This window comes from Sarcophilus harrisii, chromosome 3 (assembly GCF_902635505.1).
Source record: "Sarcophilus harrisii chromosome 3, mSarHar1.11, whole genome shotgun sequence".
NCBI lineage: Eukaryota > Metazoa > Chordata > Mammalia > Dasyuromorphia > Dasyuridae > Sarcophilus > Sarcophilus harrisii.
Genome location: NC_045428.1, coordinates 551,233,510 through 551,252,600, shown reverse-complemented (window position 1 = coordinate 551,252,600; position 19,091 = coordinate 551,233,510). Strand labels below are relative to the sequence as shown.

The 19,091-nt window shown below is 44.0% G+C and overlaps 1 protein-coding gene across 1 annotated transcript in view; it reads right to left on the bottom strand.

The window, feature by feature from the left end:
• Window positions 1–12,418, bottom strand: part of NKAIN1 (sodium/potassium transporting ATPase interacting 1) — a 111,292-nt gene extending 98,874 nt beyond the window's left edge. The window contains exon 1 of the mRNA XM_031962379.1: window positions 11,838–12,418. Within this exon, the coding sequence (XP_031818239.1) occupies window positions 11,838–11,891 (54 nt within the window). The 5' untranslated portion in view covers window positions 11,892–12,418. The remainder of the gene's footprint in view (window positions 1–11,837) is intronic.
• Window positions 12,419–19,091: the final 6,673 nt, after the last annotated feature.

The following is a 19,091-nucleotide window of genomic DNA, read 5'->3' as shown; positions in this document are numbered from 1 at the left end:
GTTTCTCTACTCTTTCACTCAAAATCTTCAAGCTCTCTGTCTTTCTTTCTTTGTTTCTCTGTCTCTCTCTGTGTGTCTACCTGTCTTTGTCTCTCTTTGTCTTATTTCTCTGTGTCTCTGTCTGTCTCTGTCTTTGTGTCTGTCTGTTTGTCTCTGGGTCTCTGTGTGTGTGTCTCTATCTCTGTCTCTGTGTCTCTGTCTCCCCACCCTATGGGACTGCTGAAGCCCCAGTCACACACCGAATGAAACCCATCCTTTCTTCCTCTACACCTGTTCAGCTTCTCAGTTTTCCCATCTGTCAGCCCTCCACACCTATGGTAGCCAGCTTCTTATCAGCATCAGTACCTCTCCTCCCTCTCTTAGCTAACACGCGAATAGAAGCTTCCCCCACATATCACTAATCCACATTTATATGGGCCTTTAAATCTTGCTGAGCCCTTTGCACACATGCAATCTCATTCACAACAGTGCTGTGAGGTAAGTGCTCTGGGTTTTATTAGCCTCTTTTTACAACTGCAGAAGGAGACAATCAAGAGTTTAGAAATGATTTCTCTATAGTCATACTAGTAGTAAGTACTGGGGGCAGAATTCAAACCCAAGTCTTGGTGACTCCAACTTCAAAAATAACAATAACCAGAAGTATTTATCAAGCACCTACTGTGTGGCAGGCACTGTACTAAGCTCTGAGGATACAAAGAAAGGTGAAAACACAGCTCCTGCCCTCAAGGAGCTTAGAGTCCAATATGCAAACAACTGTGTACATACAAGATAGAGATAAGACAAATGGGAGATAATTTCAGAGGGAGAGATTTACTCTATATTTACTAGATTTACTATATCTGTCCCTCAAATCTTGATATTCCTCGCCTTCCCTCTCTATTCCAGACTAGACCCTCATATTCATTAAGTGACTGGGACTAATATGACAAAGCTTTGGAGTTGAGAGAGAAAAACACTTGAGATGAGATGTGGTTATGTTCTCCAGGGACTTTCAGTAAGTCTGGCTGGGATGGATGACCATTGAGATAACTATCACGTTAAGTATTCCAAGATGACCACCCCACCCCCACCCCGGCCCAATCCATTCTGGATTCAGATATTTCATCCCCTGCTCAGGAACTTGAAGGGACTCTCTATTCTCCATTACATAATAGCCACACAAATCTCCTTGACCTAATGTGAATAAATCTCATTTCCTCAGTCTGGCCTTCTGGCATTGCAGTCCCTCCATTTCTTCCCTTCTATGTGTATATCCAGGCTTACCACAATTCTCCATAACAAGAGATACTGTGACTTAGCTACAATTATACCCATGGTTGCCATCTCCACACATGGATGGCTTAATTTCCACTTTCATAGCTTTTGCCAACCAATGTACGGTTATCTCTTCCTCCAAGAAAACTTCCCCATCAAAGACTAAGAGGTCTTGTCTCAGAGACAGAAAACACCTAAGAGATTATTTAGTTCAGTGGTCTCAAACTATTTTAAGTATCTAGTTTCAAGTATTTATACTACCACTAAATAGTAGCTGTTCCTCCATGCCTGGAACGCTCTTCCTTCTCTCTGCCTCCTGGCTTCCCTCGTTGTTGAGTCATTTCAGGCGTGTACAACTCTCCATGACCTCATTTTGGGGTTTTCTTGGTAAAGATTCTGTAGAAGTTTTTCAGCTCTTTCTCCACCTCATTTTACAGTTGAGGAAACCGAGGCTAATAGGATCACCCAGTTAGTGTCTGAAGCCAGATTTGAATTCATGAAGATGAACCGTTCTGACTCCAGGCCCAGGACTCTGTACACTGTGGTGTCCTCTAGCTGTTCTTCTGGCTTCCCTAGTTTCCTTCCTCTCTCAAGCACAATCCCATCCATAGAAAGCCTTTCCCAATCCTCCTTAATCTTAGGACCGTCTCCTTAATATGATCCTCAGTTTACCATATCTCTAATCTTGTTGGCACATAATTATTTGTCTGGTGTCTCCCCCATTATACTGTGAGCCAGACTGTTTCTTACCTTGGTATCCCCATAGTGGCACACAGTAAGTGCTTAATAAATGCTAGGGGAGTTCATTATTACCAAATATTTGGAGGAAGGGGGCTGGTGAGGAGGGATGTAGCCAAATTTTTCATAGATGCTTGATCTAGCCCAAGCTCTCCTCTCACTTTTTATACTTGAGAAAATTAAGACTCAGAGCAAGCTCAACAGCAGAGTCAAGATCAGGGACTCTTTTCTGTTGCCCCTTGTTCTCAGGATTTAATTTTCTATTTTAATTTTATAAATTAAGCCTAGAGAGGTCATAAATTGCCCATGGTCATACAGCTAAGTCACTGGCAGTATCAGGATTTTCACTCAGATCCCTCAACCCTCCAGAACCAATGTTCTTTCAGGGGTACTATGGTACAGTGTTGTATTCTTCCCCCAGGAGGATGTGAACTCCTTAAGATTAGGGACTAAACCCCAATTGGAGGTTTTTCAAGGTTCTTTCAATTGCTAGTGTCTTCCTCCCTGAGATGACCTTCTATCTGCTCTGTATATCCTGTTACATACATAGTTATATGTTGTCTTTCCCGTTAGATTGTAAGCTCCAGGAGGGCAGAGATTGTTTTTGCCTTTCTTTGTATCTTCAGTGCTCAATAAAGTACCCAGCACATAGTAAACACTTAATAAGGAGTTGATTTTTTGTTTTTTTTAGTTTTGCTACTTTTTTATATCACCACCAACTAGTCCAGAACTTAACAAACAGTAAGAGGTTAATAAGTGCTTGTGGAATGAGCCTGGGTGAAGAGATAAAATTAGATCATCAAAACCAGAACTGATTACATGTTAACTGTGTGTGTGTGTGTATATATATATATATATATATATATATATATATATATACTGAATATAATATAGGATGTGTATCATGATAAAATGCATACATACATAAAAGAAAAGACATTAAGAACAAGCTTGAGAGAGTAAATATAGCTAGAAAGAGATGCAGAGTAAAACCCTTTTTGGTTTCTTGGATATTTTTAAAGTTCCTTTAGGTTTTCTTTGTTAAATGCTAAGGTTGGAACTAAGATTTTTTTTCACTTCTTGTTCTAGATTGAATTGTTTCTGTTGATGGCTAAGTCTACAATTTAAAAAATTAATCCTCCAACCCCACAGGTTTTTTTTTTCTGCTTGAACCACAAACCAGGTTAGGATTTTGCTTGGTCATCCTTATAATCAAGTGATGGTGGCAGATGCTGCCCCTGCCTCTCACTGGCAAGGAAGGCAAGAGTTTTAAGCTTTCCTTCTAGCCTCTTCCTTCCCCTCTCCTTTACCTACCCCCAACATTATTCTACTGAAACAACATAATGAAGTAGGAAGTGAAGAAGGCCTGGGTTGCAAGTTTGCTAATTAATTACTATATTACTATTTCCTGTTTTGTTAATTACTGACTGTAGGATCCCAGATAAATTACTGAGTTTCCCAATCTTAGTTTCCCAATCTGTAAAATGGAGACAATAATCCCTGCTTCTCCTCCCATATCAAGGCTATGGGAAGGAATAAATGTTCACCCCTCTTGTACCATGTTATACATATAATCCAGCCCTGGCTCGAGTCCCCATCCCCTGTGTCACGCTCTTGCTAGGCATATGGGGAAACATATGAATCCAATTTTCAAGTGTTTAATTTAAAGTGAAGCAACAAAGATCAAAACAAAAAGGGAAAAAAAATAAGTGGTGCTCAGACACAAAGGGGTCCAAATCTTCTACATCTCCAGGGGACTTATAATCTACTTCCCCTTCTGTCCTTCTAAGTCCCCAATTAAGACTTCACTCACTCAATAAACACACAAAAAATTGTTAAACATTTATTCCAAGCATTGTGCTTAGCTCGGCACTGGAGGAGATACCACAAAAGAGTTGTTAGAGTTTTATGCAAATGTAAAGGACCGGTCTTCCTATATAACTCAATTTTTCCAAGGATCCTTTGTGTCCTCCTTCTACCAATAAAGACCAAAACAGAGTCTGTGACTTGGTACATGGTATTCAAGGGCTGCTGTATGCCTGAAACATTTATCATGCAGATAATGAGTCTCTTTTGATTTAAGGAGCTGGCCAGGGCAAGGTGGCACAATGCCTGTAGCTCCTTGCTCCTGGGGGAGGTCGAGACCAGTGGAATGCTCAAGCTCTGGAGTTCTGAGTTACAATACATAGGGCTAAAGCCAATAGGGTGTCTGCACTATGTCTGGCACCCATATGATGAGTATCCTGGTGCAAGGATGGATTAGAAATGAGTGAATCCACCCATTTTGGAAATGAAGTAGGTTAAAGGTTCATGAAGTACCAGTGTGCTTCCAATACACGCCAGAAAGAGCAATGATATCTCAAAAAACCCAAACCCAAATCAAACCCAAAGTTTTGTTTTGCTAGGTTGGTCCTTAGATAACAGACTCCATACCCAAAGTTTTTCCAGCTTGGTAGGGTTTATCAGAGTTTATACTTCAACAGTTCAGCTTTTGAGAAGCCAGGGTCACCTCCATGAAGCATCAGAGGAGGAGAGCAGAATATCAGAAGACTGTTCTTAAATATGTTGCTTTTCTACTAGATCTTAAAATACCTTCTCCCACAGTTTGAACTTTTCTCCAGATTAATTCCTCTCCTCCCCAACGCTACCCCATAAGTCTGAATTAGCAGAAATTTTAAATTTATTGCATCACTTTACAACTGATAATGTATATAATGTTCTTTGCAAACCCTTCAAGCACTAGATAAATGTCAGTTATCATTAATATTATTATGCCTTTTGCTTTGTTCAGAAAACTCTTCACTAGTCATGCTCAGAGAATTGAGAGATTCTGATCAACTGTGAAGGGGAATCCATTAACCCATAATGTACCATAGCCTAAAAAGTTTCTCTGAGAAGGTTGAACCTGGAAGGAATCCCTGACGCTGTGTAGTTTAACTGTCTTAATAGGCAGGAGGAAATAAGCACACAGAGAAGTTATTTACCCATGGCCATGTAGCCAGGAAATATAGAAGTGGAAGTTTAACCTAATTTTCTCAGGTCCCAGACTGTTGTTTTTTTTTTTTTTTTTTTTTTTGAGGGGAGACAGAGAAAGAGAGAAAGAGAGGGAGAGACAGACAGACAGACAGACAGAGACAGAGAGAGTGTGTGTTAACTACATCAAGGTGCCATCCTTTTTTTGCTGGGAATCTTTCTAAAATTTCAGAACCCATTTTCTTGAGTGAGTACAGTAAATGATGGTCCTGAAGACTTCCTACCTGTCCTTTGACAACCATAGAATTAAGGGATTTTGGAAATAGAATGGATCTCAGAAGTCCTCTAGTTCCACCCATGTTCCCCTGTACAACCGTCTTGATAAATGGGCATCCAATCTTTGTTTAAAGGTCTCTAATAAAGGGGGGGGGGAATCCCACTACCTCCTGAGACAGACCATTTGACTTTTTAGAAAGTTCCCACTATGGGGAATGATTTTTCCTGATAATCAAATCTAAATTCGCCTCTTAGGTTTGACTTTCATTTATTGCTCCTCAATCTGCCCTAGGAGTCCAAAAGGAATTCACTGATTCAGGAATAAGAGAAAGAGGAGAATATTGGGCTGAAGGCAAATGTGCCCAGGATAGTCCTTATTCCCTTCCCAAGAAATCCCTGATCTCAGCTTGTTTTCCTATCAATTGTTTCTTCTTCCCAAGTAATTGACTGCAGTAATTGACTAAACATCCCCATTTCCTTTCACTGACTATCAAATGCTTGGTAACTAAAAGGCAGTTGAATTCTGATGAAATATAATAGAATAATCTCATTCTTGGAGAACTGCTAATGAAATATAACTTCCTCCTTTCCATAGAGAGGAGGCAGAAAGGAGTTTCTGTCAGAAGCTTGGTCAGTTGGTTTGACTGAATATTTCTCTAAAAAGTAAGGCTCAATGGTGAGGGCAAAAGCGGTTAAGGAAAACACCTGAGGGAGGAAAAGGCTACAATAAAAAATTTTAAAGTAGTCAAACATCACATCTACATGTAGAAAAGACTTTAGGTTAAGGAGATGCAGTTCTATACTTAAAGCTCCTTCATTAATGCATTTCTGTGCAGAATATCCTGGTAAATGTTTAACAATCAACTGGGAGAAAGCAGGATACCCATGACATATTTTAAACTTTAATATGTATTAGTAATATTTTCTAGCCTAGAAATCAATAAAACAATAAATCAAGCCCTGATTTGTAGGTTTGCCAATTTCTGAGATGTAAATGCTCACGCTGAAAATTTAACAATGGGTTCCAGGTTGAGTTGGTCCTAGCACTCCTCAGTTTCTCTGCTTTGTGATTTCCCATCTGTAAAATGAGGACAGTAATAACAGCCCCATCTTTTTAGATATGAGGAGCAAAAAGATGGTGGAGTTAGAATCATAGCATTTTGAAACTGGAAATGAGCATAGAAATTATTTACTTATTATCACAAAAACTCAACATTTGAAAGTACCTCAGAGGCCAGCTAATCCAACCCGTTTCTGAAAAAGAATGTCTTCTCTGACATCTCTAACAAATAATCATCTAACCTGTTCTTGAAATCCCCTTTAACCCTGATCAAGAATTCACTACCATCGAAGGCAGTCTTTTTACACTCGGATAACTCTGGTTATTGGGAATTTTTCTCTTACATGGATGTGAAAACTGCCTCTCTACAATCTCCATCCAATACCAATAGATCTGCCCTCTGGAACCAAGCAGAAAAAAAGCTAATGCCCTTTCCTCAAGAAAAACCTACAAATATTTAAAAATGGTTATCCTGTTCTCCCTAAGTCTTTTCTTCTCCAGACTAAACGTGTTCCTTCATTTCACAAGTGAGGAAGCCAAGGACAAAGATTTGCTCAAGTGTTCGTGGCAGAGCTGGCACTAGAACTCAGGTGTTTTCATTTTCATACGAATCCTCTCCCCACCATACGAGGATATCTTGGGAAAAGTGAAAAGCTTGATGCAGAACCAATGCAGGGTATTATTTTATTTTCATCACCAGAAGAACCTGGTGTGAAATCATTATAACAATACAAGCCCCTCTGGTCAAATACATCATAATAACTAGCCGTGGGGACACTCCATGGACAGCATCCAGAGGCGCTACCTTTGGAATTGATGCCGAGGCATTTCAGAGATCCTGTCTCTGTTCCCCAAGCTTGCCAACATCACCACAGTTAATAATACAATAATTCAAGCTGGCCATTCTTTCAGATCATCAAACCTAGGGACAGCAGGCTATGTGAGCTAGCAGGAAATCCACATAAACACACAAATACGCATCCCCAAAAGGAATTTACCAACTAGAAATGAGAAGAGCTAGCTTCTCAGGGCCTACCTCTCTCAATCCTAGCCTTCAAGACACAATTAAACAGATACAAGTTAAACGCCTACTATGTGCTAGGAGACAAAGATATAAACAAAAACAGTTCTTGTTCTCAAGGAGTCTGTCTTAATTTGGTGCAGGGTCACAAGTAAATTAAGTAATTAAGAATCAAGTAACTTTAAGAGGAAGAGAGTCTGAGGACTGGAGGGAATAAAAAGAGATTATGGAGGAGGAGGCATTAGAACAATGAAGAAGCAGAAAAAGAGATGAGGCAAAATGAGCAGAGAATTACTAAATCAGAAACGGCAAGGAATCTCCAAGACCATGTTGTCTAAACTCTTTGACAGAGGAGGAAACTGAGGCCCACAGAAATCAAGTGATTCATCCAAGATCACACTCACCTCTGACCCTAAATGCATTGCTCTTTCCTTTGTACCAGTCCACATCTGAGGATCAAAGATTGAAAGAGAGGATGCAGGCAGAGCTCTGTGTAAGGGAACAGCTGGCAGGCAAGTCTTACTGGATCAGAGTCAGTGTGAAGAAGAGAAAAATGAATGAGGATAGGAAAGTAGGTGGAAGCCAGATTGTTAATTATAAAATGAAACTGGAAGGTAGGTGGGAGCTTTAAATGTCAGGCTGAGGAATCTCTGTTTTAACCTGAAAGTGTCCGGGAGCTGTTGAACATTTGGGAAGAGAGTGACACGGTCAAATCTATGTTAAAAATACCATTTCATTCCACTGCAACAAGCATTTATTAAGTGTCTACTATGTGCAAGGCCCTGAACATAACTGACCATCCATCTTTGCTTTAGGGTGAAGTCAGTCCATGGGGGTCTCTAGATATAACAAATCAGAGAAATCATCCCTAGTTTTTTTCACTAGCAGATAATGGAGTAATATTGTGCAGTTTTCACTGCAACAAGCATTTATTAAGTGTCTACTATGTGCAAGGCCCTGAACATAACTGACCATCCATCTTTGCTTTAGGGTGAAGTCAGTCCATGGGGGTCTCTAGATATAACAAATCAGAGAAATCATCCCTAGTTTTTTTCACTAGCAGATAATGGAGTAATATTGTGCAGTTTTCATTAACCAAGCACCACAACTGACTGCCAGCAATAAGCTATATGTACCCTTGCTTTTGTCTCTTGGCTCAGTTTCCCCAAATGTAAAACAAGAGACTTGGGTCTATGTCTAAGGTTCCATTCAGTTCTGGCATGGTAAAATGACACAATCCATATCTGCCTTGTATCATTTCCTACTTTCATGGGGTAGTGTGGAATAATGTACAAAAAGCTAGTTTCAGAAATGGTAAGATTCAAGTCCCATCTCTGATACATCCCCATTTTGTGACCTCAGGTTCTAGGCTACTCTCTAAGGCTGTATGTTCAATTTAATGCATCTATTAGGCACCTATTATATATGATGCACAGTGCTAAGCATTGTGAAAAAGACACATGGTCTCTGTCTTCAAGGAGCTTACAATCTAATGAAGAAAGATAATACACAAAAGGAATATATATGTGATGAGATAGAAGTACCTGCATGAGGAGAGGATGTTTCCTCATCTGGGAGTTCCCTAGACCAGTGAAATCACAGATCTAGAGCTCATTACTAGCATACTAATAAGAACAGTTAAATAGTCGGTCATAGCACATTGGAGTCAGTCAGGCAACAGGTACTTTTGGAGACTCTTCTATGTGCCAGGTACTGTGCTAAACTACAGATACAAACAAAGGCAAAAAGAATCCCTATTTTCAAGGAGCTCAGTCTAGTAATGGGGTTTAGACTTTGCAAAACGCTTGCTATACATGATCCCATTTGAGTTTTACAATTACCCAAAGCTGTCCTTATTCTGTCTGACAGATGAGGGACACTGAGAACCAGAGGGATGGAGGGACTTGCCCATAATCACACAGCTAGTAAGCAGAATGAGTTAGAATCTGAAGTCTTCTGGACTCCAAATCCAGCACCTGAACGATGAAGACTTAGATTGTTCAGGACTTCACAGTATACCTGGAAAGCCCAAACTAGGAAATAATATGAACTGCTGTGTGGGGGCGGGGGGGAGAGGTAGGGGGAAAACAGGCAGGATAGAATCAGGGACTAGAGAGTGAGCATTCAGTCTCTTAGTAATTCAGAGAAGGGAAAAGCTGAGAATTGTAAAGTTGGAAGGGATCTCAGATCACCTAGTTCATCCTCCTACTGCTCAAGTCCATTCTCCCACTTTTTTTTTTTTTTTTTATGTCATCTGTGACAGTTATTTAGCTTCTGATGGAAACCTTGTCATAGCCCGGAGCAACAGACAAGGCAACCATTCCAGTACTGGACAGCTCCGATCATTAGCCAGGCCTTCCCCATACAAAGTGATCTGTGCTTCCCTCTAAATTCTCCCACAGGTATTAGTTCTGCCTTTAAGCCTGTCAGAATAAATTCTAATTCCCTATTCTAGGAGAGGGCCTGCAAATAGTTGGAAGCAGGCATTGTGTTTTTCCTTTGTTTGCTTTTCCCCATGATAAATAACCTCAGTTCCCTTAACAGTTTGTGGGCAACCACAGAAGGCTTCATCGAAGAGGTGGGACCTAGATGAAGCACTGAAGGATGGTTAAGACTGGTTTCTCCTTGATAGAAATGGGAGTTCTGCAAATCACAGGGAAGGAAAAAGGGTGGGAACTAGAGGGGAAAACTTCACCAAGCTCTCTCCCACCAATCAAAGCTCCCAGGACTCAGAAGGATTAAGGTTCTGGGTGAAGATGGAGAAGGGGAAAGGGCAATTCTAGAAAAAGGGGGTTAATTAATTACATGCCAAGGTCAAACACCAAACATTAATTGATAAATAAATTAACATTAGATCATATTGATAAATTTAAGAATATCTTAGGAAAGAAGAGAGAGTCCTATAACAGTCCAGGTATTTTTGTAGAATCATGAAACTTTACTGTTGCAGGGAACTGAAGAGCCCATTTAGAATAATTTCTTTTCCCACAACAAACTCATACCCATTTTAAACAGAAGGAACCCATGGTCTATGGAGATTAAATGATTTGCCAGAAGTTCTGAATACAGATACATTTGGTCCAAGTTAGGAAGGAGCCCTTTCCACCACCGGGGTAAATTGGGTGATTCTTACAATCACCTAAATAATGTGAGCTGCCTGTTGGTTATCCAAAATCACCCTTCCTCCACTCCTCCTCTCAGTAACTCAGCACAGACTCCCACAGCTGCTGCCTGCATCCTCCTGCGTCAGAGACTTAAATAGGGTGGGAAGAAACTGAGGCAGGCAAAAGTGACCCAGGCAGCTTTTCTCCCCCCACTGCCACCACTACTTTCTAGAAGATGAATCAGTCAGCTATACTATAACATGACTGATACCTCAGACCTGAGCTCCCTGCTCAGATACGGACTAGGGCAGTCCTTTCATCCATTCTGAGCTCCCCCAGTGTCCACCTCCTACAGGTCTCAGCTTGTAGGACAACTGGAGCTTAATACACCTAGTTGGTTCCTGAGGACTGATATATTGTTGGAGCTCTAAGTGGTTAAACTGTGGTGTTAAATGTGGCTTTTATTGAGATTCACCCCTTCCTCTTGGGTTCCTCTTTCTGGGGATTGGAATAAATAAGCCTTTGTCATTGCCACCTGGAAACTGATTCACCCTAGGGTCTTTTGGTGCTAGGTCCCCCAAAGTGTTAGTTTGGGGGCCAGACAGCATACTGAGGGTCTAACTGTCCCAGTCTTCTGCCCACCTGTCCTAGGACAATCTGTGTCCTGTCAGGTCCCCTGCTGAATGCCTACAAAACCGACTATTCCCTCCCCCCCACACTTAGTCTGAAGCGCTAGGTAGGCGGTTACATCGGACCGGTCCTTTCCCCAATTTGAGCCGAGAAGCAAGGACCATACTTTGGGGTCTGGGAGTGGAACTACTCCCATCACCACCCCGGCCCTCTGGCCTTCTTTAAGCTTGGTAACAACTGGCCCCAGAGTCCGTTCCTTCACTGCCCACCAGGGCCTTAAAAGCAGGAGTTGAAATCTAGAATGTCAACCGAACCAAAGCCTACCCCAGCTCCCAGGGTCCAGGCCCCTTCCTCCCACCCCGGCTGCCCCATTGTCCACCTAGCCCTGCAGGCAGGGTGAGGAGGGGGCGGGGTTCCCACTCCTCATCTCCCCTCCCCATCCCCAGGAAGTCGATTCAGCCTTCCAGTCGCTCAGCCAGGGTGGCCCTGTAAGACAGGCATCCGCACAAAGGAGGGCTAGGGGGTTTGTGACACTCGGGAGAGACACAGCTGTAGGGAGCCCCGCACAGAGGCGCGTGTGCACACGCACACACACACACTCACACTCACACACTCACAAACACACCGGACCAGAGGCTGGGTGGGGATGGCCAGCTCGCTCGCCAGCTGGCCCAGTGCTGATCCCCGGCCCGCGTCAAGCTCCGAGAGTCCCGGGGTCCCAGTTAGTCCCCACCCCACCCCCACCCGCCCCGCTCCGGTCCCGGGAGGGACCCCTTCTCACCAGCTGCAGGCAGCAGAACCCGACCAGCGTGCACCTCCCGTTACACTTGCTCATGGCTCCAGTGGGACCGGCCCCCACGGCGCTGCCCCCTTGGCTGTTGCTGCTGCAGCCGCCCCGGCTCGGGCTCCGGCTGGGGCTCCGAGTGCGCTGCCGCGCTCCGGCTCCGCTCCGCGCCTCGGGGCTGACTGCGAGGCGAGAAACAGGGAGCCGGGGAGCGTCCTCCTCCGATTCCTTCTTCTCTTCTTGCTCCTTCTCCTCCTCCGCGTTCTCCCCGCGCCCGCGCCCCGAGCTTCCAGCAGGGCGGCCGGGGCTTCCCTAGGGCTGGGGCCGCGGCATCCCCCGGGCGCGGCGCGGGCTCGGGCGGCTCCGCTCAGTCTCCATGCCCCGCGCTGGGGGCGCTGGGCACGGGGGCGCACAGCCCGAGCCGGGGCTCTTTTGTTTGACCCGCTGTCCGCCAGCAGCGCCTCATGCCCCCAGAGGCGGGCGGGCGGACGCCGGGAGCGGAGGGCTGCGAGCCGAGAGGACCGGAGGCGAGCGGAGTGGAGCGGAGCGGAGCCCAGCCCAGCTGGGGCAGGATCCCGAGCAGTCTGCAGCCGCCCTGGCCCGACCACGTGGCTTCGCGGCCCTGAGAGAGGCGGGGCCGGGGGACAGGCGAGGGATAATGGGGAGGGGGGGAACAGAAGGAGGGCGTGAGAGGGGAGAGAGGAAAAAGAATAGACTTGGAAGGCTGGCTGCAGGCGGGGATGCTGGCAGAACCCAGGAGCCCCGAGCAGAAGGGGCAAGCGGAGGAAGGGGGCAGAGGACCAATAGAAACAGCAGGGGATAGGCCTCAGTTTCCTTATCCGTCAAAATGAGGGGGCCGGACCAGACTAGCCCTTCGTTCCTTTCCTGTTCCCGGGAACCTATTTATCTGGGGAGAGGAAAAAAGGAGAAGGAGGGGAAAGGGGAGGGAGAGAGGAAGAGTAAGGCAGACAAAGAAGAAAACTTGCCGAATGGGGAAGACTGGGAAGAACAAGGGAGAGAGGGAGGAAAAGAGGGAGGGGCTGAACTTTGTGTCCCTGGGTTAACTGGGGCCGGGAGCGAGGTTGAGGAGGGCTACAGATTATGGGATCTCCGGACTCTCTCTTTCCCAACACGTACTGACACCCCAGCTCTCCCGAGGTGATCAGGTGAACCCCCGGGCAGAAGCTGTATTCTGCGAAGCCTGGGCGGGGCGAAAGAATAGAGATTGGAGGGGAAAACGTACCAAACCTGGGTCACACCCCTCAAAGCTCCCAGGATCCCCGAAACCTCATCAAACCTCGGTCACCCCTCAACGTTTCCAGGATCCCCAAAACCACATCAAACCTCCATCACCCCTCGAAGCTCCCAGGACCGCCCTCCACCTCACCAAACCTCGGTTACCCTTCCCAAAACCTCACCAAGCCTCGGTCATCCCTCACAGCTCCTAGGACCCCCAAAATTACCAAGCCTCTGTCACCCCTGGAAGCTCTCAGGATCCCCCAAACCTTATGAAACCTCTGTCACCCCTCAAACCTCCCAGGACCCCCAAAATCTCACCAAACCTCGGTCACCCCTCAAATCTCCCAGGACCCCAAAACCTCACCAAATCTCGGTCACCCCTCAAAGCTTCTAGAATCCCCTAAACATCACCAAGCCTCGGTCACACCTCACAGCCCCTAGGACTCCCAAAATTACTAAACCTCGGTCACCCCTCGAAGCTCTCAGGATCCCCCAAACCTTACGAAACCTCAGTCACTCCTTAAACCTCCCAGGACTCCCAAAACCTCGCCAAACCCCGGTCACCCCTCAAAGCTCTCACGACCCAGAAAGTTGGGAGTGAGGAGTAGTGAATGAATGACTCCCTGCCTTTGGGAAAAAACCAAGGAGTCTCCCTTGAGTCAGATGATGAACATCCTTTATCCCAATTGCACCTGTCACGGGAAGGCCTGGGAGGCTTTTCTCCACAACTCTCTCCTCCACTGTGGGATTACAGTTCCCTGAAATCCAACCACTTTCTGCTTTGAGCCCAGAGGGCACAATACTAGCGTCTGGAGTGAAGCACTGTTTTGTTTTTGTTTATGTCTTTGTATACTCAGCATCCAACGCATCAAGACTGGCGAGCTGTAAGTGCTTGATCCGAGTTTAGTGAATTGAAATTCATCTTTGCTTTTCTCCAGGTTATGCTTTGAAACTACCATCCCCTTCTCACTGGATTTTCTCGTGTGGGGGGCAGCGGGAAGACAGCACAAAGCCACAGAAAGGCAGACCACTCTCCCAGGCATTTTCCGGGGCACCTGGTACCTCAACCTTTCTGTCTCTCGGATTGAAACTTCCAGTCTTGTGGCTCTTTTCAACAGCGAGGTGATTCAGATCAGTTCCAACGGTCTTGTGATGGACAGAGCACTTGCAGCCAGAGAGAGGACTGTGGGAACTGAGTGAGGATCACATCGCTTTTCACTTTTGTTGTTTGCTTTCATTTTGTTTTCTTTCTCTTTTTTTCCCCTTTTTGATCTGATTTTTCTTGTGTAGCATATTTGTGGAAATATATACATGTTTAAGATATATTAAATTACTTGCCTCTAGGGGAGGAGGCAAGGAGGCAAAAAATTTGGATTGCAAGGTTTTGCAAGGGTGAATGTTGAAAATTATGCCTATGTTTCGAAAATAAAAAACTTTAAAAATAAAAATAAGGAAACTTCCAGTCTTCCTCCTTTCAACTTGTTTTGAAATTCCTTCCTAGGTATTTTGGCCATGTCTGGCATAAATGTTCCCGTTCATGATCTAGGCCATGGTTCTTAACCTTTTGGGGAAGACTTGGATCTCTTGGGCAGTCTGGTGAAGCTTCTGGATCCTATCTCAGATAATACTTTTAAATACATAAATTTAAAAAAGAAAACATTATGTTGAAATATTTAACAATATATATGTATATATATTAATATTCATGGATCCCAGGTTGAGAACTTTTGGTCTAATCCAATGCAGAAAATACAGAATTGAAAAATACATGCCTTTGCTAGAGAAGGGTAGAAAAAGCTTTAAAGTTCAGGTCAATGTGATAAAAAGACTTCTAATTGTCATTGTCAAAACCCCGGGTCTGAGTTGACAAAGTTCCCTTTGTTCCTCTCCCCCTCCCCAAGTTACTAAAAGTGTTTTTCCACCTCTTTCCCCCTAGCTGACCCTTTAACGAGTAGAAGGGAACAATAGGTCTGGCTCAGTAAAGGTCCTTAAAACTAAGGAATTGGATCTCTCTCTGAAGAGTTGATTTACATCTCAAAGGTTGTGACTGTCCGCCATCTGAGAACACACTGCAGACTCTGGAACTGTAAGACAGAGAGATACTTTCTTGATCTATCCTGCTTTTTGGACCAAACCCCTGCTTTTGAACCATGAACATTAGTTAAACTCCACTGTGGGCTAGGCCTTGGAAATACAGAGACAAAAAAGAAACTCCCCATTCTTGAGGAGTTTGTGTTCTGTGGAGGAGACATCATTTGCATATAGACACAAAAGAATGGGGACTGCGCTTGGGATTTCATTGGTTTGGGGAAGTAACTGCCCCAAGAGGGAACTAGAGAATCCCAGTTGTCTTCACAGCATCTTAAGGGCTTAGAGAGGAAGTGGAACTTTGAGAAGTTAAGGGACTTGTCCCGCGTCACACAGCCAGTGGGTATCAGAGGTGAGACATGAATCCAGGTCAGGGTCTCTATCCATCATGATATGAAAATATATTCAAAGTAAATACGAAATCACAGAGGGAGGGCAGAGGAGAGGAGAGGAAAGGGGTGGGGTGGGGAGGAAAACGCTAATAACTGTCTATAGGAACAAAGATCTCAATAGGAGGCGTGAGCTGAGCTTTGAAAGAAAAGAGATTCCCAGAGGTAATTTGTGGAGGAAGAGCATTCCAGGCATGAGGAACAGCTGCTGCAAAAGCAGGGAGTTGGGAGATGGTATGCCATTTCAGGGGAGGAGCAAGCAAACCAGCTGGGCTGGTTCTTACAGTGGGTGAGGGGCGATCATGGACAATCAGCTAGAAGGCTAAGTCCCCACGAAGCAGCCTTCATTAGTGGTGCGGCTCATCATGATCACTAGCACTGACTCTCTGTCTCTGTCTCTGTATGTATGTATGTGTGTGTGTGTCTGTCTCTGTCTCTATCTCTCTGTCCCTCTGTCTCTCTCTGTCTCTCTCTCTCTTTCTATATATATGTTTCTGTCTCTTTCTGTCTCTCTTTGTCTCTGTCTCACTGTATTTCTTTACAACTCTGTCTCTCTATCTCTTTACAACTCTCTCCTCTCTGTCTCTGCCTCTGTCTCTGTCTCTGTCTCTCTGTCTCTGTCTCTCTCTGTCTCTCTCTCTCTGTCTCTCTCTTTCTCTCTCTCTGTCTCTGTCTGTCTCTCTCTGTCTCTCTGTCTGTCTCTCTGTCTCTCTCTCTCTTTCTCTCTCGCTCTGTCTCTCTGTCTCTCTGTGTGCTAGGCACGTTGGAGTGCTACAAAGAAGTACCTCAGAGTCAGTGGGAACATGAGAGAAGTCAAACTATGCTACCTAAATTGAAGTGAGATAGATAGTGAATGTGAAGGCAGGGATGTATCACTTTGTACAATAGAGGCACTGGAACCACTGAGCCCCTGAGACCACTGACCTATCATAATTATTGGTGACGCTTCACATTCTACCCTGTTATCTCCCTACCTTGCTGTGTGTCCTGCTGAAGCTCTGTCCTGCTTTTTCCCACCAAAAACAGCAACCTTCTGACCAAGTGTCCAAAAACAAGCCTCCAGTTTCTGGGGACTCACTTCTGAGAACTATGTTCCATGATGAGCTGCCTTGATAGGTCAGTGAGGGATTAGCCAAACTCAAGCTTGACCATGCTTCTCTTCCTGGTCAGCTGTCTATCCCAGCCACTATCTTCTCAGCTTTCATTCTTGCTCTGGACACAGTAATTGGTGCTTTTCAAGAGGGTATGTTGGTTGACTGCTTCATGGACCAATTTACCATTCCTGTGATTCTAGATCTAGAACAAAACTCTCTTCTGTAGCTTCTACATCACAGATTGAAATGAAAACTTGTTGAGGGTGGACTGTGGGTTGGTTTTGTATTTGTATCCCTAGGCTTTAACACTGTGCTTGTCACATGTGAAGTGCTTGATAAATGTTTTTCTATTCATTCATTCATTTATTTTTTTTTCTTTTTGCAGCTCTTGGCCAGTAAGTTGTCCCTTCCTACAATAAGAAATTTACTACTTCTCCAGGTAGTCTGTTCTTGTGTTGGTTAGCTTGAATTGTGAGGAAGTTTTTCTTTATATAGTGAATTTTCTGAGCTACCTCCCAGATGACAACTACTATTCTCAGGTTCAAGAGTATAATTCTGTGGGCTCATATTCCCAAAACTAGAGCTCATCAGCCCCCTAAAATGAACTTACCTTAATAGTCAGTCAATAGACACAATTAGCTCAAGGTAAAAGTATTTATTGGGGCACTAGGAGATCTAAAGAATAGAGCACTGATCTTGGAGTCCGGAAAACTCTTCATGAGTTCCAATCCAGCCTCAGACACATATTAGATATGTCACCCTGAGCAAGCCACTTGATTCTTTTTGCCTCAGTCCCTCATCTGCAAAATGAACCGGAGAAGGAAATGGCTAATCAGCTTTGCCAAAATGCCCAAATGGAATCACAAAAATGACTGAACAATGACTGCCAAAAAGGTATTTATTAAAATGACATGGTAAGAACAATAAATGCCACATTTTCTTCCCAAAAACTTGGGGCACAGTATTCTACAAATACATACATCACTTGTATAAAAAGTACATTTGTGATGGAGCACTCTATGTAGGGACTGCATGGAATCAAGGTAACCATACCTCTGGCAACTATAGGACCCCAATATCCTTTCTCTTCTCATAAGGTCCTCATGCTGCTCCCCATTGGGTTCAGAGTAAGTTGATCAGTTGGGCTTTCTGGATTCATTTCTCTGCAGTTTAACTGCTATATCCTCTTTGGAATCTATAATCAGTTCCCTTCTCTACTGCCTGAGGTCTTATTCCTTAAAACTACTTGCCTGGGATGCTGCTCCTCTGTTGGGATTGTCTCCCTATATAGAGTGTATGTTTCGGGATACCTCTTCCTCAAACTCTCTCTCACCATTTGACTATCTTTTAAGGATCGCTTGATCAAACATGATGATTTCAGAAAGGCCTGGAGAGACTTACATGAACTGATACTGAACAGAACCAGGAGATCATTATATACTTCAAAAACAATACTTATATGATGATCAATTCTGATGGACTTGGCCATCTTCAGCAATGAGATGAACCAAATCAGTTTCAATAGAGCAGTAATGAACTGAACCAGCTACACCCAGCAAAAGAACTCTGGGAGATGACTGAACCATTACATAGAATTCCCAATCCTTCTATTTTTGTCTGCCTGCATTTTGGATTTCCTTCACAGGCTAATTGTACAATATTTCAGAGTCCGATTCTTTTTGTACAGCAAAATAACTGTTTGGACATGTATACCTATATTGTATTTAACTTATATTCTAACATATTTAACATGTATTGGTCAACCTGCCATCTGGGGGAAGGGGTGGGGGGAAGGAAGGAAAAAGTTGGAACAAAAGGTTTTGCAATTGTCAATGCTGAAAAATTACCCATGCATATATATTGTAAATAAAAAGCTATATAAAAAAGGATCACTTGGTCATTCCCATTCCAATTCAATCCAACCCAATTCAGTGAGTTTCCCCTTCCCCCAAAACACACACTTCCTAAGGGCATGATAGAATGTAGACACATCTTCACACATAAGTTAACACTGCTTTGATTATCCTCCAAATATCTGAAGACAGCTGTTGCATCCCCCTATTTCTTTAGGTTCTATATTAACAGACCCTTAAATTGATCATTTTATAGAGGGGGTCCTCAAACTATTTAAATAGGGGGCCAGTACACTGTCCCTCAGACTGTTAGAGGGCCAGACTACAGTAAAAACAAAAACTTTGTTTTGTGGGCCTTTAAATAAAGAAACTTCATAGCCCTGGGGGAGGGGGATAAACATCCTCAGCTGCTGCATCTGGCCCACGGCTGTAGTTTGAGGACCCCTTCAAGACACTAGTCTCCTCATCCTGTCATCCTCTTTTGGATGTATCCTATGTTTTTCAATGTTCCTGTACAGAACTGAGCACAATATTTTATATGCAGTCTGACAAAGCAAAGTTCACACAGCACAACTAAGATTTCCCTCT